Source organism: Pogoniulus pusillus, chromosome 4, assembly GCF_015220805.1.
Source record: "Pogoniulus pusillus isolate bPogPus1 chromosome 4, bPogPus1.pri, whole genome shotgun sequence".
In the NCBI taxonomy this organism is placed as follows: Eukaryota; Metazoa; Chordata; class Aves; order Piciformes; family Lybiidae; genus Pogoniulus; species Pogoniulus pusillus.
Window position 1 is genome coordinate 36816027 of NC_087267.1, and position 20051 is coordinate 36836077.

A 20051-nucleotide genomic window follows, 5' to 3' on the forward strand; every position below is an offset into this window, starting at 1 on the left:
ATACATATGGGTAGTTGCACATTGCTGTTATTGATGAGAATTCTTAGAAAACAAACATCTATGACAATCTGCCCCTGGCAAATAAGAATCAGTTGAGACATCCATGAGGCCTATGATTGATTGACTTGCGTTTTTCAAACTCTGGATCATAACCTCTTGCTGACCTGCAGAAGGATCAAAAACAGTGACTGTATTTCAGACAAAGAAATGAGAATAGGCAGAAGCTGAATCTATCAAGGCAAGAGAGTGTAAAATAGATTTAACTATATGATCTAAGTATTTAAAAGAGAAAAAAAGAAAGGTGGAAACCGGGGTGGAAATTGAGTAGGAAAACAAACTATTCTTAATTGCTATCACCAGCTCTGTTCCATTCAAAAAGTCTAAGGCACACTGGGGTTTAGATTTATCAGCCTCTTTGTCACTACAACTCCTGCAGGAAATTAAAACATACAAATAGCATATGGTCTTCCAGTACTTCAGCTTTGTCGCATTGACTATTATTAGAATAAGCTTGCTTTCCTTAATCTGCAAATCTGTCGTCAACAATGGCAAATGTCACTTCCTTTCTTCTCTTTCTTTCAGTCACCTTTGACTTACAAGGGAAATATTAAGCAGACAAGCACTGGGGGAAACGTTCAGCAAAAGATCAAAGGGGCAAAGGCAAAGACAAACTGTTAGACCGGGGACATACACCACTCCTCAAAGAGAATATGTAATGAAAAGCATCCATTTTGTGATGTAACAGTAAAAAGAAATTGCATTCTTAGCTCTGATTTTTAATAAATAAATCTCTCTTCAAATCTTGCTGACAGACACATGTAAGTTAGCTCTGATGCTCAGTCTTCATCTTTGATGAACCTTTCTAACCTGCACTGTTATGCTTAGGAAACTTCTGTTTATTTATGTTGCACAGCAGGTTTTGGACTAGCATAAAAAATACTAACCCTTTCTACTACTATTTTAGCTAGAGTAGAAGAGGTTTTTTTGTATAGGACCTTTGCCAAAGCAGAGTTTGAAGTGCTCATTCATGAGTTTCAAAAGCCCAGATTCCTATGCTGGAATTTCTTGTCGTTAGACAAGGATTAGACATCCTGAGAAAGTTAAGCACCTGTTGGATGCTAGTCCAGCACAGCTTTTAAACTGCACTCTTAAATCCCATTGGATTCAGCTTTGCTGAACAAAGGACTTGTGTAAAAGACTATTTGATAAAATATCTCTATCACAAATTCCAGTGGAAAGTATGAACGCTCTAGGCACAGTTATCAAATCTGACGCATGGAAATCAGTGACACATGCACATGGCTTTATAGACCACACTAAGTCTAATACTGAAACTATACTGAGGCCATTTAAAAGTTTAGAAAACAGCACTAATACAAATAATGCTTTGCTATTCTACAAATATGGTTCTTTTGACCATTCACAGCACTGAAATGTGTTTGTCAGAATTTCATTAATAAAAATTACATTCACTGTAACTGCTTTTATAGAAAAAACGGTCAAAAATATTTGTGATAGAATTTCTGTTGTCAGATTGATAAGATGCAAATGTATGAATCTTCAGAGTTTTTGCAGACAGATTAGATGTTACTAGAGTCTTGTCTAGTTTTATGCTTTGCTTTTATTTTCTTAAGTTTTCTGATTTTTCAAATACCACTAGAATGTGTGTTATAATCCGGTACCTTAGCATTAGGGTAGATCTATGATGTATTTTGGAGACAGTCCAACAGAGAGCTACAAAGATGATTAGGGGACTGGAGCATCTCTCTTATGAGGCAAGGCTGTTTAGCCTGGAAAAGAGAAGACTGAGAGGGGATCATGAATGCTTATAAATATCTAAAGAATGGGTGTTAAGAGGATTGGGTTAGTCTCTTCAGTGGTGACCAGTGATAGGCAGGAATTTCCATCAAAGCATAAGGAAAATTTTCTTTGAGGGTGATGGAGCACTGCAACAGGCTGCCCAGAGAACTGTAGAGTCTCCTTTTCTGAAGATTTTCAAAACCTGCCTGTATTTGCTCCTGGACCAGATCTAGGTGAATCAGTTATAGCATCTAGTTGGACTAGAAGATCTCCAGAGGTCCCTTTTGACCCCTTTTGTGTGATTCTGTGACAATAAAACTTGGCAGAAAACTTTTTAAGAAAGTGGGGCATTTTCTCCTTCCTTCCTTGAGCTGTGTTGCAACCCAAATCTGAAAGCTGTCAGTTTCCTTTTAATAGTATCAGACAGACTTCTGGTCTGCAGAATTGGTGAAAATAAGCTGTGGAATAAAGCCAGCAACTTGAACGGGTTTCTGAAAATGCTATTGTCAATTTTCCTTTTGGGTGTCCAGATCTTAGCTCAGATCTATGCTCAGATACACGCTTGTGCTGTGAAGGTTTGAAAATGAGGCCAGTTATCTAGGAATTTAATTTAAGGTTCTTGTTTAGAAAAAAAAGAGGGAAATCCCCACAGAATGAAAATCAAAAGCCAAACAGAAATCCTATACTTATGTTTCTCTTCCTGTTCTTCAAATGTTTCCTTGACATTGTTTGTCTATATAATGTTATCAGCACAGTGAAGTAAATGTCTGGAGTGGGGTGAGGATTGGTGTAGTCATACAAAGAATGATTGTTAAAAATAAATGTTGTCTTGCTATTTAATTTTTGGTCTCTACACAACTAGATTTCATGGGGAAAAAAACTATTAAATTAATTTTCTTCCTTGCTTCCTATAGTTTACCTGTGCCAATGAATAAAACATCATATTGTCCATCTTCAGCTTCCACTCTGTCCACAGCTATTTGCTTAAGATTATATTTTCCATCTGTTTTAACTAGTATTGGTCTCTTATGAACAGGCCTGATGGGCTGATACATGAGGGGATGACTTCTAGCAAAATGGACAGCTTCATCAGGGTAGTCTTTTGTGGTAGTGTACAGACCACCATTCACCTTGCTGGCACACTGCAAACAAACATAAAACAAAGATTATCATGAAGGTTTGACAAATAAATGGTCAAAGGAAGGCCTTGTTTTCAGGTACCATGACAAGTCTGCAGAAAGACTGGCGTAAAAATAAGCATAGAAGACAAGGGGAAATTGGGACAAGAAGCTCTGTGCTTTATGCACGTGTGCATTATTAACCATGAGAATTCAAAAAGGGGAATTCTGAACAGAGCCTCCACGTTAAGAAAGAGAGAGGTCTTTCTTTTCTAGCATATTAAGAGCAGAATAAACAGAAATGTTGTCCAAAAAGCCATGTTTGTGTCTTCCTCAAATTCATATTGAAGATGTAATCAAAATGTGACAAGAGTCAGGAGAAAAGGGTTTCCCTATTCCAGCAGAGGCACAACCATGTACAGTCAGCAGAATAATAATGCTTGAAATCGATCTCTAGTCTTATTACTTTTGATTGCAAAATATATTGCCATAAGAAGCTAAGCGCACTTTAAAATTATGCCAGCAGCAACAGTAATTCTTGCTTTCAGGCATTTTAACAGTGTTACATTTGATTCTTATTCCTAACTCACAATGGCAGTATTATATATCACTGTTTAGCTTGAAATGCCAATGTTTTTATTGATAAATCTACTGTTTTGCAAAGCAAATAGTCTTCATGGCAATGATTGATTAAAAGAGGCTTTCTCCTTCAGTCAAATGTGCAGTTAGGGATAATTTAATGTGTTAAACAGAGAAGTTAATTTTAGGATGCCTTGTGAAGGATATAGTGTTCCATGCTGAACAGAGATTCTACATTTCCAATTTGCTTCATGATGTCTAATTGAAACCATTTATGATCAAACTGGAAATATCTCAGTAAGCATTTACTTTCTCCAAACATTCATAAGACAGTGTGGTTTTAAGAAGCATTTTAAGCAAAACCACAGTAGCAGCCTTCCTCTATTTAGATTGGATTTTCAGTCAATAAAAGGAAATAAAATATTCTTTATGTTTACTGGAAACAGTAATTTTAAACTTGTGGCCAATTGTAATTGACAGGAACAAACTCCTGCACTTGTCAAGCAGAGCAAAGTTTGTTTCCACTTTTTGGACTTAGCTACAGGGAAGAATTTGTTCAGTGTTGACTTTAAAGTAGTTGTCTAATCAAGCTAGTGATGGAATTTCTCTGACTGCTTGCAATAAAGAGACAGAGCTGGAGCATGAGGCTAAACTTCTGCTTTCCATACGCTGTGCATCATATTAAATGGATAGGCATTGCCACATTCCCTTTGTAAAGTTCCAACCATGGAAAAAAATAATAAAACATAATAATTCACAGACTTTTAATTTCTATTTAAATCAAATCAAATAATCTAGAAAGAAAACAGTAGATGTTGCCATCTCTGAAATTTATCAGCACCAATTTTGAAGTAGCTGTTGTTATTCCTAGAAGCACCACAGTCTAGATGCACTAAAAGAATCAGCAAATCAGGAGCAGAGCTTATGGCAGAAACAGTGTTTTAAGCAGCTATCAGAGGAGCAGATTCCTAAGTTTCTCATGACCCATAGAACCCTGACTTGTGATTTTTTGTTTATTTAACTCTACTCTCATTCCTTTTAAAACCCATCTTTTTAGTCTTACAATAGCTCCGATCAGACTGACTCTCAGAGATGCCTTATAGTAGGTTATTTTTGGCCTCTTGTCACTCTCACTTCTATAATGGGAAAGGTAGCCCACTACCTTTCAGCTTACCAATATGCTGACTTGTTCTTTGGAGTGTAAAACCTACAAATGTGGGCTACAGCTCAAAACATGATTTCTCTTCATGCTACTGGAAAAGTATTGAAAAAGGCATCTAAATTGTACCCTAATGAGCATCCAAAAATGAGTCAATTAATCCTCTTTTAGCAGGCACAGTCAGCTACTTCAATCTCTAATGTGCTCTGCAACATAACAAACTCAAACAAGGTTACATTGATTAATACCCAAGAAAAACCTGGTTCTTCATTTGGCTTGTTCCATGACACTAGGAAAATCACTGAAGGTCTTCATTTATATTTGTTTGAACTCCTGTGCCTTGCCTGTTGGGGAGGCTATAATCCAGTCTGACTCAAATGAGACCATTCAGAGCCAAGAAAGAGAAACATTGAAAGCAAGTGGAACTTAGGGTAGCCTTTCTGTAAATCATTGTCAGCTTTGCTGAAGTACTGGGTCACTGTTCTCCCCTTCTTGCCAAAAATCCACCATTTAATCTTCAGTGCTAGGAGATATGAATGTAATGACTGTAGTCATTAATACTGAATTCACTCCTGTGTTTAATGCTAGTCCAAATAACATATATGAGGTGTTCTACTGCCTTGAAAAACAGATGAATGCCACTTAAGGAACTTAAAATATATAATCTTTGTAAAAATATACAGCCATGCTGCAATCCATGCATGGTACTGTCTCCTTATTTGGTAAAACTGTAAATGTTCTATACAAAATGAATAATTCACTTGAATTGAACCACTTTGCTCAAAATGTGATAACTTACTTATCTGATTTTTTAATCCAAACTGAATATCAGTGAGTTTGATCTACATCAAACAAACCATAAAGTATTTGGTATTGATGTCAGCACTGTTACAGTAGTAATTCATTGGCCAAGATGGACAAATCATATGCATAATGTTTAAATCCTAGATAATCTCTTTTTTTGGAGCATCCACTTCTGTGTTTTGACTTGTGTCTGTAACCCCAAGAGAAGCAGTGGAAAACATTAATTTAAAATATGAGATGACTGCATTTGAAACCATACTACAAGGAGAAAGGCTATACAGGCATGGACTAGATAAGCTAATAGGCTTTTCTGCCTCTCATTCCTGTGATTCAGAGATAAATGAATTGTATGGAATGTTTACTTGTGCAAATAACTGCTTTTCGTATAAAGGAGAATACTGATTGAGTCAGCAAAGGAAAAACAGCACTGAAAGTAATGATCCAGTTGCAGTTTGCTCCACTGTTAAGCTCAGGAGAGTGAGACCTGTGAGAAGATAAAGTGGTTAAGTGTGAAAACTGGTGGGGGATTTAGCCAGACAGCTGTTAGAAATGTCTGCATTGTACAGAGTAAAAGATCTGCACAGTGCTGACATGATAAGGGGTAGACCTTCAGTAAATGTAAACAAAAGCAGCTTTGCAACAGATTACAATTGCTGTGGGTGGATAAGTAGTTGCGTTCTGAAAATACACAGGGAGAAGTAATCCTGGATGTGATGCTTCTCTGGCTTAGCCTGGCATTGCCTGCCACGGAGTTTCTCTTTATTTGTGGCAGGAAGGAAAAGGAGATGGAAGCCCTAGTTGTGCCCTGGTTGTGTAATGCTGACAGGCCACTGCAATGCAAAGAGCATTCTCAAGTTGCACTAATGGACAGGGATGTGGGACCACTTTCCTCACCCCCTATGGTGGGATGTGACAGTCCTGGTGGCCTTCTATGACAAGGTCACAACATCAATAGACAAGAGGAGAGCAGTTAGTGTCATTTATCTGGACCTGAATCTCATACTGATCTCCAAGCTGGTAAAATAAAGAACTGATTTGATGGCTGCATCCAAAGAGTGGCTGTCAATAGGTCCATGTTCAGTGACAAGTGAACTCCCTCAAGGATCAGTACTGGGACCAGTCTTGTTTAACATCGCCATTGACAAAATGGACAGTGGCATTGAGTGCTCACTTAGCAAGTTTGCCAGTGACACCAAGCTGTGTGGTGTGACTGACACGCTGAAGGAAAGGGATCTATCCAAGAGACCTTGACAGGCTGTAAAGGTGGGCCCATTCCAACCTTATGAAGTTCAACAAGATCAGCTGCAGGATCCTGCATCTGGGTTGGGGCAGTCTTAGGCACCAATATAGACTGGGCACCAGCTGGCTTGACAGCACCCCTGAAGAAAAAGATTTGAGGATGCTGGTGGGTGAGAAGCTCAATATGAGCAGCCAGTGTACATCTGCAGCCCAGAAAGCCAAGCATATGCTGGGCTGCATCAAGACAATTGTGTCCAGCAGGTTGAGACAGGTGCCTCTACCTCTCTACATCACTTTCATGAGACCCCACTTGGAGTACTGTGTCCAGTTCTGGAACCCTTACTACAATAAAGACACAGACGTGCTAGAATGTGTCCAGAGAAGGGCCATGAGGATGATCAAAGGGTTAGAGCACCTCTCCTGTGGGGACAGGCTGAAAGAGTTGGAGTTGTTCAGTATGGAGAAGAGAAGGCTCCGAGGAAAATTTATTGTGGTCTTCCAATATTTGAAAGGGGCCTGTAAAAAAGCTGGTGAGGGATTTTTTTAGGGTCTCAGGTAGTGATAGGACTAGGAAGCATGGATCCAATCTAGAGGAGGGTAGATTTAGATTAGATGTTAGGAATAAGTTTTTTACCATAAGGATGGTGAGACTCTGGCACAGATTGCCCAGGGAGGTCACGGCAGCCCCCATGCCTGGATGTTTTAAAAGCCAGGCTGGATGTGGCTCTGGACAACCTGATCTAGTGGAAAGCCCATGGAAGGGGGTTTTGAACTAGATGATTCTTCAGGTCCCTTCCAACCCTGGCAATTCTGTGTGACTCTATGTGATTCTGTGTGAAAAAGAACCAAAATTACCTGATCTTGAAATAGTGGATCACCTTGTTTTATATATTCCTTTAATGCTTGCTAAATGCCTTCGGTTCAACAGGTGACAGAAGGAAAGTGAATTGCCTTGGATCAGCTTGTTTTTTTCCAGTAATAATCTTATTTACATTAGATAACTTTGTGTGTATCTTAAATATATTTTAATGTAAATATAGGTATGTGTTTCTAGTTCATCTAGGCTTTATTTTCTCAAGTCAGGACAGGGACAGTTTGCTCCACAAAAAGTTCCATTAGGAAAAAACCTCATGATTCACTTGCTGTAGTTAAATAAATTTGATTTCTCTCTCTCTCTCTTTTTTATTATTTTTTTTTAATTTGGCAATTATCATAGAATCATAGAATGGTTTAGGTTGGAAGGCACCTCAAAAATCATCCAATTCCAACCCCCACCATAGGCAGGGACTCCTCCCACTACAACGGATCACTTAAGGCCTCATCCAACCTGGCCTTGAACACCTCCAGTGAGGGAGTATCCACAACTAGATTAATGTTATTGCAGTTTAGATGTAAAAAACATGTCACCAGCCAAATTTAGGAGAAAAGCTGTGCTAGGCTCTACAGAAAATGGGCTTCCTTCCCAGGCAATGTACTATTGCTTCTGAACACAGCATCCAACCCACGTTTTAGAGGTGGTTCTTTCTACCCCGGTTGCCTGAGGTCTTAACTTTGGACCTTAGGATGTTAACGTAAGGTTGCTAAATTTACATCCCAACATGATTTTTTAAATATATATATATACTTAGTTGTACTGTTTTTCCTTTGGGAAATATATGATTCTAGTACATGATTAAACTTATTGCTGATCCATTCCACACTGTCAGAAATGCTAGAGTATGTATTCAAAGAAGGACATGGACCTGCTGGAACAAATTCAGAGGAAAACGATCTGGTGGCTGGAACACCTCTGCTGCGAGGACAGGCTGAGAAAGCTGGAGTTGTTCGGCCTGGAGAAGAAAAGGCTCCAGGGAGACCTAATAGCAGCCTTCCAGTATGGAAAGGGGGCCTACAAGAAGGCTATATAGAGACTGTTTCCAAAGGCCTGTAGTGAGAGGATGAGGGGCAATGGTTTGAAATGAAAGAAGAGTAGATACAGACTGACTGTTAGGTACAAGTTCTTTACCAGGAGGGTGGTGGAGCACTGCAACAGGTTGCTCAGGGAGGTAGTTGAGGCCACATGCCTGAACATACTCAAGGTCAGTCTCTGAGGAACTCGATCTAATGGGTAATGTCCCTGATCAGTGCAGGGAGGTTAGACTAGAGGACCTTTGGAGGACCCTTCCAACTCAAGCCATTCTATAATTCCATGAATTGTATTATTTACTGTGAGGACAGGAAGCAGTCATCTGCTTTATCTTACTGGATTTATTTATATAGCAAAGGAATGGAAAATAGATTGAACTTACTGAACCAGGTCTAGGATAAGGTACTTTTCCTTCATACAGAGCCCAGTGGTATTCTGGTCCTTCTTTGTGAGCATATGGTCCATTAAAAGCTGCTCGGACACTTGCCATGTGGTAAACACATATAGCATATCCTCTAAATATATTGCTATGAAGTAAAATTCAAAAGCATTAATAGAGAAATATGTCACATTCACTATTTATAATACTGATATTATTCTTTAACCCCCTATATTTAACAGTCTTCAGGAAGAAAAAAATACTTATTGCTTGCTACATCCTTTTCTTATAACTGGCTGTGTCCAATGGTCTTTAGAAAGTCTTTAATATATTTATACTCATAACATTTCTCTGAGGAAGCTCCATGTTGTTATCTCAAAATATGAAGATGATGAACACAGGCTCTAAATTATCTATTTATGAACACAGATGAAGAGCAGCAAACTGAACTTAGGATTGATATGCCTTTGGTTAACTACTTAAGCATATAACCATTTTTATTCTCTTAACATTTTTCCTGCTGTTGTTACTTTGGAATGACGAGAATTATCCAGTGTTAATTGAAATGAGGAGAAGATATTTTTTGCATTTAATGGTTGGTGTTAGTTATATCACCAAGATCTAACTTCTATGTAGATCAAGCTGCACAGAAGTTTCATCTTGACTTTTAAGTTTTATTCACCTTGTTCCAGAGAATCTTTTTTTTTTTTTTTTTAAAGGAACGCCAGTGCTTTCTACAAAATTATCACTGAAAACTCCAGACCATTTTAATTAGTTGCCTGCCTTTCTATACTGGCACAGGGAGCCAGTAGGAAATTCTAGATGACTGTATCCTTAGAGGACAAGATCTACCTTGCTTTATTCCAAACAAATAAATGAAAAGAGAGAAATAATGCCAAAATGTCAGTTGCTCTTTACCAGTTACATCCTAAACTAACAGCTGAGTATTCAAGAAACAAGTGCTGGATGTTTGCACTTGAACTAGGCTACAGTGGATGAGGAGACCAATAGCAACATCACAGATGATGTTATAGGCTTCATTAAGAAGTTTACAGGAATTTAAGTTGCTATCTACTTAAACTTGAATTCTAATGCTGCTCTTAGAGCTGCACGAGTAGGGCACTCTTATAAACGTGCAGAAGTGTGATTTACTTTGGTACTAGGAAATTTTCAAGTGGATAAATATTTAATTAATTTATGATTCAGATAGCCTGAATTACTGACTTGAGACTTCAAGCCCCTGAATGTGAGAGTAGTTTTCACATTAACGAGGAATTCCACTGTGAATAGAACAGAGTTTAAACTGTTTGCTATATATTTGCTAAGGGGTATTCATCATGCAGCTTCTATCTCTTCAATAGGCTGTTCAAACATTCCTTTATGGCTGATATTATTTATTCTAGCTGTTTACCTTGTAGTGTTGAAGAGGCCAAATATCACTGGATTTTTGTTATCACGAGTTTGCAGCAAAAATACATCCTCTGTAAAATATAAATGGAATGTGACTGGTAGCAAACAATTTTTCTCTGCCCCAAAAGAGAAATTTTTATGCTTGTTAAAAAAACAATCTTATTTTACTTATATTTGCTTTTAGACAGATTTTGAAAGAAATTTTTAAACCAAACACAATGTATAAAGATCTAATTAGTGATAGTCAATTCCATATGCATAGAACTTCATATATGCTGGAAACAATAGTAACAACCATTCTCTGTTAATTAATGAAAGTGAAATGTTTGACAGCAGGATACTTTATCGTGGAAGTATATGTTTTGTATGGTGGTTTTAAGTTTGTTGCAGTCTAGGTTATTTACCTAATTCATCAAAATGTGTATCAATTCCATTTCTCCCCGGCACAGAGCAAACTAGCCTGGTTTTGAGGAAAGTGCTCCATTTATTCACAAGCATCCGTTGGCCTCCCATATCATTCTGTGTAAAAAAAAACCAAACACTGATGGTAATTTGCATGAGAAAATCTAGAAGCACAAACATCTCTGCTGAATTAGCTGCTCATTGTATTTTACAATGTCAAAAGCATGCCTTTCCAAACCACGTTGCTATCACTAGTATTATTTCTCTGGAGTCAGATTTCAAGTAGCATTTCCCTGATCAAGTCCAGGTCTCACTAAGAGCTGTGGGTTTGTAAGAATTTGTTAATTCTGTATGGCTCCCATGGAGAGTTTTAACTATGCAGTTGTTGTAAATCTTTGCTACTGCTCATTTTTGTAATCAGATGTACTGAGTATATCAGCATAGTTTAGATTTATTTTAAGGAGCTAAATGAAGGATTAGATCAATGTATTTTGAAACTGAAACGCTGCCTGCCATTAGAGCTGGTGTAAATGGAACCAGTCTGAGACAAATGTCTACATGATATTCAATACAAGCCAGCAGTGCATTCATGCAGCCCAGAAGGTAAACCATATCCTAGGCTGCATCAAGAGGAGTGTGACAAGCAGGGCAAGAAAGGTGATTCTGCCCCTTTATTTTTCAGTCAGAGACCCCTTGTTGAAGGTTCTGTTCTAGGCTTGCAAAACTCCTTTCACAACTTCATTTTTTAACTACTGAAATTGATTTCTCCAACTTCACACTGAGCTTTTACAAAACTGAAGATCTATTTTTCTCAGAAATATAGAAGGATGAGATGCATCTATGATACAATATCTGTTATACCTGAGGTGAAAATGTAAAAAGTGAGTTCTTTAGTCACAAACTAGCTACTTTTTCTATTCATTACATTAAATTTGAATTATAATATATGGCTGTGAACTTAATGTCCAGATGATAAAGGACAACAACCCCAAGCAGTGCTACAGGTTGGGGACAGAGTGGCTGGAGGGTACTGGTGGATAGTAGGCTGAAGATGAGCCAGCAGTGTGCCCAGGTGGCCAAGAGAGCCAATAGCATCCTGGCCTGCATCAGGAACAGTGTGGCCAGTAGGACAAGGGAGGTTATTCTTCCCCTGTACTCAGCACTGCTCAGGCCACACCTTGAGTACTGTGTCCAGTTCTGGGCCCCTCAATTCAAGAGAGATGTTGAGGTGCTGGAACGTGTCCAGAGAAGGGCAACAAGGCTGGTGAAGGGCCTGGAACACAAACCCTATGAGGAGAGGCTGAGGGAGCTGGGGTTGTTTATCCTGCAGAAGAGGAGGCTCAGGGGTGACCTCATTGCTGTCTACAGCTACCTGAAGGGAGGTTGTAGCCAGGTGGGGGTTGGTCTCTTCTCCCAGGCAACCAGCAACAGAACAAGGGGACACAGTCTCAAGTTGTGCCAGGGGAAGTATAGGCTGGATGTTAGGAGGAAGTTCTTGACAGAGAGAGAGATTAGCCATTGGAATGGGCTGCCCAGGGAGGTGGTGGAGTCGCTGTCCCTGAAGGAGGTTAAGAAAAGCCTGGATGAGGCCCTTAGTGCCATGGTCTACTTGACTGGCTAGGGCTGGGTGATAGGCTGGACTGGCTGAGCTTGGAGGTCTCTTCCAACCTGGTTGATTCTATGATTCTATGATTTGGAGCTTTGGAAAAGTGCAAAAGAAAAGTCTGTTGGATTTTGGTTTAACCCATGGCCTGAGAGGAGACATTCAGTTGGATTTATTTCAGACTAGGGGGAATTATTAAAATAATCTATCAGAACATAACCCAAAGAATTCTACTTCAGAATTTGAAGCAGGCTTGAATTCAGAAAGCCAGCTGAGGTAACAATGTCTTAAGCTGCAGTGTGGTACTTTGCATACTTCAGATGCTTTAAGTTATATATGAGTACTCTTTAAAGATATTTTAATTGGTAGTATGCTTGTAAGCACATGTGACATACGCTATACATCGAGACTACAGAAGACTTTTAACTTGCGTCTTACTCTTTTCCCAATAGTTCTAGGGATGCATCCCTTCAGCTAGGAGCTGGAACACAATTTTTTCACAAACAATATCACATGCTAGGAAGTAAACTTCTTATTCCTTCCTTTAATCAAGCAGATGTAGTCCCAGTGGGAGAGCTCCTCTCATCAGCTTTTTTGCAGTTCGATTAATAGAAAAAAGAATGCACTCACTGTTTTTTTCAGAGGGGACCAATTATGGGCAGCTTAATCTCAGGGATCACATGTTAGCAGTGCTCCTCTCCAGCAGCTGCCTGAGATCTGTGTCTGTGTGTGGGGCCAGGGAGCGAAAGAGAGATGGGATCACACACTGGGCCCATGGTTTAAGTGGATAATTATACAAAGCAGTGGAGGGAAGCAAAGTCTTCCCTCATGACTTTTCTGCTCCTTGTAGTAAACCTTATGTGAAAATAATTTTCTGGATAAATCAAACTTGTTCTAGTTTACTATCTACATAATTTTCCTTAATTACTATAGAGAAGAAAAGGAATGAGAGATAAAATGAAGACACCAATTATCTGCCAAAGCACTCTGTAGGTGGCTGACATTGCAGCCCTACATAGTCCCCCAAAATGTTTTCAAAACATACAGAATTAGAGACCAGTTGTGTTTGGCAGGGACCTTTGGAGATTTTCTAGTCCAACTGCTCTGCTCAAAGTAAGTTACTTTGAGGAAGTCACTCCTCAAATTACTCAGGCCTGTGACCAGTCAGGTTTCGATTATCTCCAACAATGGAGACTGGGCAATCTGTGTTGGCTATGTTCAGCTACCCTGACAGTAAAAAAATATTTCCTTACATTCATATGGAATTTCACATGTTTCAGTCTGTGCTCATTGCCTCCTGTCCTGTCCATCTGTCTGATAGGATAGTCATTGACACTGCACAAATGTAGGTGACTTAAGTCTACTCCTTGATGGCAGAGTAGAAAGTCAAGAGGGAATGTCAGATAGAACCAGTGATTGGGCTGGTCCTGTCACCAGGCATGTGAGGGAACAACAACTCATGTTAGCTGCAAGAGCTGCGAGAATCTCTGCATTTAAAGGAAACACTAAAGGTTGTGGAACCTTGATCTGATTTGGATGGTAAGAGAGACCTGTGAAGAGTTGCTGTTACTCTTACTATATATCAACACGAAGATATATGGAGTTGAATAACAAGATTTCTGAACCTTGCCCTCTTCTCACAGCAAAATTCAACTTCAAGCCTAGATTTTGAATTGCTTTTAGATTTTCTAATGCTAGAGGCTGTTTTCATTCGACTTATAGTTTGATCTCATGTAGAATCATAGACTGGCCTAGGTTGGAAGGAATTTAGAGGTCATCTAGTCCAATCTCCATGCCATGGGCAGAGACACTTTGCAACTAGACTTGGCTTCTGAAGGCCTCATCCTGCCTGGCCTTAAACACCTCCAGGGAGGAGGCATCCATAGGCTCATGCATTAACAGATGCTGTATTTGTCTGGATGAGAAGGGAACCAGAAAAAGGATCTTACCGCACATACACGTCCCACTCTGGTATATATGGCATGAGTGCTTGTCTCGGCCTCTAATGCTTTCTCAGTAAAGAAGAAATATACTTTGTTATCATCGTGGTCTTCATTGTCAGGAATCATGTAAGAGCCAACAAATTTTGGTTCTTTAAAAGAAAACAAAAATTAATTGTATTCAAATTTAAACATCCTCTTATTCTTTTCAATCACTAACATTATGTCAGGAAAGTCAGTGAGCTACCAAGAGTACAGTGGTAGAAAGTGGATCTATAGAACATGTGGAGTATATTAATGTCAAACTATTTTTACAGCTCCAAGTTACACATCAATATTCCTTTGTACATGTTCAAGAAAAGGATCTATTTTCAATCCTGTTCTCTGAGTTTTATATATTTTAATTTGGATTAGGCTAAAACTTGGCACTAATATTCTCATAATCATTCTGAATCTCATACAAACCAGGTGTAGTAATGTCAACTTCAGACAAAGAGGCTTTTAGATAAAGAAAATACTCTGGTAGTTCAGCTGTAGATGTCAGATGAAAATATATATCTTCATAGATAGGATATTCCTTGTGTATCTTTGTCATGAAAGAAAAACCTGCCAAAGTTTTCTTGTTTCGACATGCTCCTGCAAAGCTGAAATCTAAGTTCAGAGTCAGTCCGTGACTGTGTACCTTTTAACCCCATGCTAAGCAGAGTTGTGAATGATTTCATCCCAATGAATTATAGCAAAGTTTATACAAGTTCTTTAAATGAGAATGTAATTCAGTTATGATTTTTTTTCAGAGGCAGTGGCTAATGGAAATATTTTGTAACTTTCTGCTCTCTATGAAAACAATCATTGCATTTTAAGACATTGATACATCATTTGATAAATTTCTGAATTGTTTTTAATACACATCTAAAACATGCCCTTTCTGGACATTTAAATTTCAAGTATAAACAAAATGAAAAACAAAGTTGGAAGCAATAATTTAGAGAATTCTGTATTTAAAATAATGAAATCTTCTGGAAATAAGAGAAGAAAAAAATTCACTTGCATACTGTCAACATTTACCTAATGGTTTGTGCCAAAACATAGTGTCTCAGGGTGCCCCAAATTCCTTCTTCTTTCCCCCTGATGTGGGTTTAAATGGGAGAAGAAGGTATGATAACTGCTTTCTGCCTCCCCCAACCCTGCCAGCTTGAAGGGGGAACAGCAAAAGGCGCCTTTCTGCATGTGGGCTGACCTGTGTGGATGCCCGTGCTGGAATCAGGCTGGTAGTTGGCTGGGTTTTAGTGCCCAGTATAAAATGATAAATGGACACTTTGTCTAGAAAAGGATAAATAGAGCAAAGAGAAGGCAAAAAGATTCTTGCCTTGAGAGTTCCTGTCTTGAGAGTTCCTATCTTGAGAGTTCCCCATCTTGAAAGAGTTCCTGACAGAGTGCCTGACAGGACAGTTTCCTGCTGTGACTTAGACCGTCCTCACTTTTGTATGGCTCCTACCTTTTTGTAAGGCTCTTGGTTTTATGCTGTACCAGCCTTTGGATGGTTCACCCCACTTTTGCACCATTCCATGTGAACTTGCAGGCTTGGCAAGCCCTGGGGTCCTTTGAGAGAGCTGCTGGCAGCATCCAGCCTGCCCCCTCTCGGGCCATATCAGCAGCCAACTTCCTGTCTGCCTCCAGAATTGTGAAGATGCTAGCAGTTTTGACTCTCCCCAGCCACTGCAAAAGCAGCATTGTTCTACGATCATTCCATTCGTGGAAGAAGTGCCCGAGACATTTGCAAGTCTGGCGGCTCTGCCATTCGCCTTGGGATTCTGCCACGTGGACATACACTATTGGATATTGCCTGCAGCATCAGAAGGCTGCTCCTGCAGAGGAATCCAGCAAGGGATCACTGTCGAATACCTATCTCCCCCATGAGTAAGACTCACTGTTCCCTTAATTCTCTGCTTCAGCCTGATTGATAGTGGGGTAAAGCTGTGTTTATAGCCTCTTCTATTTTCTGACTTCCTAAATCTCTAAATTTATCTCTAATACCCTTTATGAAGAAATTCCCGATCAAACTGAATCTGTAAATGAACTTAAACTCAATTTTGTATATAGTTTGGGGCAGGATTCCAGGAAAATAATTTCTGCCTCCACAACACATAGTTCATCAAGGCTGTATCGGACTTGGACCAGATATAAGCATTTAAGTTCCAAGCATATTTTTCAAAACAAAAGCATTTAATACAAATCTTAGGTCAAATTTGTGTAGAAAGAAGAGCACAGCAGAACAATTTCCTCTCTTTAGATTTGAGAGAAAACTGCCTTGAAATTTCAGAAAAAAAGCTTCTGTGTTCTTGTACTGCAAAGATGATGCTTACCACATGAATCAACATGAGAAACAACGATTGACTTTCCCTGTCAAATATTAGGAGTAATTACATCATTGTTATGACAAAATATTGCAGTACTTCTGGAGCAAAGCAGAACAAGGGATTTTTCACCATGAGAGTGGTGAGAGCCTGGAATGGGTTGCCCAGGGAGGTGGTTGAGGCCCCATCCCTGGAGCTGTTTAAGGCCAGACTGAATGGGGCTCTTGCCAGCCTGCTCTAGGGTAGGGTGTCCCTGCCTATAACAGGGGGGGGGCTGGAACTAGATGATCCTTGTGGTCCCTTCCAACCCTGCCTGACTCTATGATTCTATGATTCAAAGCTTCTGATTCTCTTAAATTCAATTGCATTTGGCACCAAAGATCATGGAACTAGCTCTAAATTTCCAAGCATATTTTTTCCTCCATATTTTTTCTGGTGTCATATATTAATTTTCTTCTTTAAAATAATCTGCTTAGACATTTTATTCCATTTATGATTGTCTTATGTTTATTATTTTGCATTATACCATGACATATCTTTACTACATGACTTGGCAAAGATAGAATTGTTTTACTGCAACTGAAAGACAAGCTGACTTCATCTAGAGGAAAAATAATACTGCATTCAAATTAGAAGCTACCATTAATTAAATTGGTAATTAAAATATTATTTTAATTGTGTCAGGCATGTAATGAAATAGTATAGAAAATTCAGAGTGTAAATTAAAAGTAGTCTTTTAAGTGAAGATTTAAGGATTCAAAAGTTTCCTTTGTTTAATCCAATATGTAATCATAGTAAAGACTTCAATTTCTTCATCTTGGCAGGGAGCTCATGAAGAATTTAATGGTTAAAAAGCCCTAGATATCCGTGAACAAAATTGTTTCAATTTGTTTCAAACAGAATTTGCCTAGTCATCTGAAACACCTCAGGCTCTTCCATCTCCTCCCCATACCTTTCAACAGGCGCTCACTATCAGGTTCAGTTCGGAGATGGGCCATGCGATTCATAGTGCGAAACAGAGCAGCATCTCTTCCCCAGTAGTCACTGTAGAGGCCAGTAAAAAGTTCAACACCTGCAGACCATGCATTGAAAAAAAGGACCAAAATTATTTGGTAAACCTCTGCTTAATTTCTTTCATTGCATATGATAGGAAGTGCATTAGAAATATAGCTCATTAAAATTTGCTGAGTCAGTAAGTTATATATAGTCTAATGAGTCAGTAAGCTATATATAATTTAATGAGCATAGGGACATTGTTCCTAAGAGCACTGCAACATTTACAGTTGCAATAGCACAAGGACAAGAATTTAAACTGGTCACTTTCAAATCTCTCATAATAACTTCACGATATATTCATACACAGAACATGAAGGCATTAAATTAACTTCTAACCTCATTTATTGCAATAACATCTGCCACATTTGTACATGGACACACATGCTTAAAGATCTTGCCATCATTCAGTCAGTGTCTGGTCCTAGAGATACTTACCCTTTGTTGGCACCTAAGTTTTCACCAGTTCAAAGATTCTAACCAGTAGTTTGCTTCTGAGCAATTCCAGATGTGCCCTGCTCTTGCTAATGAGAAGCAACAAATTGTTTCACCCAAGAACTGGAGAGGACATGTTGGTTTTATGAGGAGTCAGAAATGACAGGAGTCAGAAATGACAGGAGCCAGAAAATGGGGTGAAAGTGAAGTAGCAGTTTCAGAGCGTGCAGTGCTACAGAAAATAATAGTGATATCTGCAGCAAACCATTGATTTAGGCTACACTGCATGGCTAGAGCTAAAGGCTAAACCATACCTGGATCCACAGACTGGACATCAAAGAAGAGGGTGTTTCCTGAACATAGTTATCAGATTTGGCTCTGACTGAAACATGTCTGAATAATAGAGTAATTCATAAAGCACATGTCAAAAACACTGGAGGGCCAGATACAGTTATCTCCCTCACTGGACAGATAAGAAGCAGTACCTGCTACCTTAGAAGTGATTTCTATAAACAAGCACATGTTTTATTAGGCTGAGGAGATTTTCCTGTCTGATTACTGGAGCTGTTCCACTTTATCTGAAACAACTACAGTTTGGGTATAATTTGCTGGCTGAGGCACTTGGATGTTCAGTAGACAAAGACAAAGAGTTTATTTTACTCTTGGCCAGAAACAACTTAACTTTATATATTTAAAATATTCAGAGAAGGGACAGGGCCTTAGATGTCATCCATCCTGCACAACTGGTGTGAATATGCCTTGAAAAAAAATCTTGGGAGCAGAAAATGGGTCCCATTTTCAAAGGTTTTAGGTGACATTCACAAATTAAGTAAACATAGGGAGATACTAGAAATAATATGCTGATTGTCAATAACTATTGAAGATCTATACAGAGTTTAGGATAATATGCTGATTGTCACTAACTATTGAAAATCTATACAGAGTTTAGAATAATATGCTGATTGTCAATAACTATTAAAAATCTATACAGAGTTTAGGATAATATGCTGATTGTCAATAACTATTGAAGATCTATACAGAGCCTGGAGAAGAGGAGGCTCAGGGGTGATCTTATTACTGACTACAACTACCTGAAGGGGCATTGTAGCCAGGTGGGGGGTGGCCTCTTCTCCCAGGCAACCAACAATAGAACAAGGGGACACAGTCTCAAGTTGTGCCAGGGTAGGTATAGGCTGGATATTAGGAAGAAGTTCTTCCCAGAGAGAGTGATTTCCCATTGGAATGGGCTGCCCAGGGAGGTGGTGGAGGCACCGTCCCTGGGGGTCTTCAAGAAAGGACTGGATGAGGCACTTAGTGCCATGGTCTAGTTGACTGGCTAGGGCTGGGTGCTAGGTTGGACTGGATGATCTTGGAGGTCTCTTCCAACCTGGTTGATTCTGTGATTCTATGATTCTATGATTGTCAATACCTATTGAAGATCTATACAGAGTTGGGTATGACTGGATTATAAAACACCTCTTTCCGATGTGATATTGGATACATATCACTGTCGTGGAATATCATCAATAATTCTACGTTTTCCTTATGCGTGTGTGAAATTCCCCTTAACTGATCAAGCATTAAGAGTACTGTATTTCATACCCTTGTGGACCCAGAAATCCCGTTTAAGACGCACACGTTATTGCCACTAGGTGGCGTCCTCATGTCAGAAAACAGCGCTGGAGCTATTCCCGCACAACAAGCGGCAAATGAATTATTTCCAGTTCATGGCTAATCCGAGCGCAGGCTTCAGTAGCATGGCTTCCTAGCCCCTAATCGAAATAAACATAACCCATCTATTCGAATAACATTTCCTGACTTTTATAATGCTTAGAGCAAAAGCAAGACTTTTGCTTGTTGGTCTCCCTCA

At 39.1% G+C, this 20051-nt stretch overlaps 1 protein-coding gene across 1 annotated transcript in view; it reads right to left on the bottom strand.

The window, feature by feature from the left end:
* The window catches only part of SEMA3E (semaphorin 3E), a 156748-nt gene that overhangs the window by 18103 nt on the left and 118594 nt on the right, over positions 1–20051 (bottom strand). The window contains exons 6-11 of the mRNA XM_064142583.1: positions 17646–17765; positions 14349–14491; positions 10799–10913; positions 10396–10465; positions 8988–9132; positions 2720–2942 (exon numbers count right to left, since the gene is read on the bottom strand). Coding sequence (XP_063998653.1) covers positions 2720–2942; positions 8988–9132; positions 10396–10465; positions 10799–10913; positions 14349–14491; positions 17646–17765 — 816 coding nt within the window. The remainder of the gene's footprint in view (positions 1–2719; positions 2943–8987; positions 9133–10395; positions 10466–10798; positions 10914–14348; positions 14492–17645; positions 17766–20051) is intronic.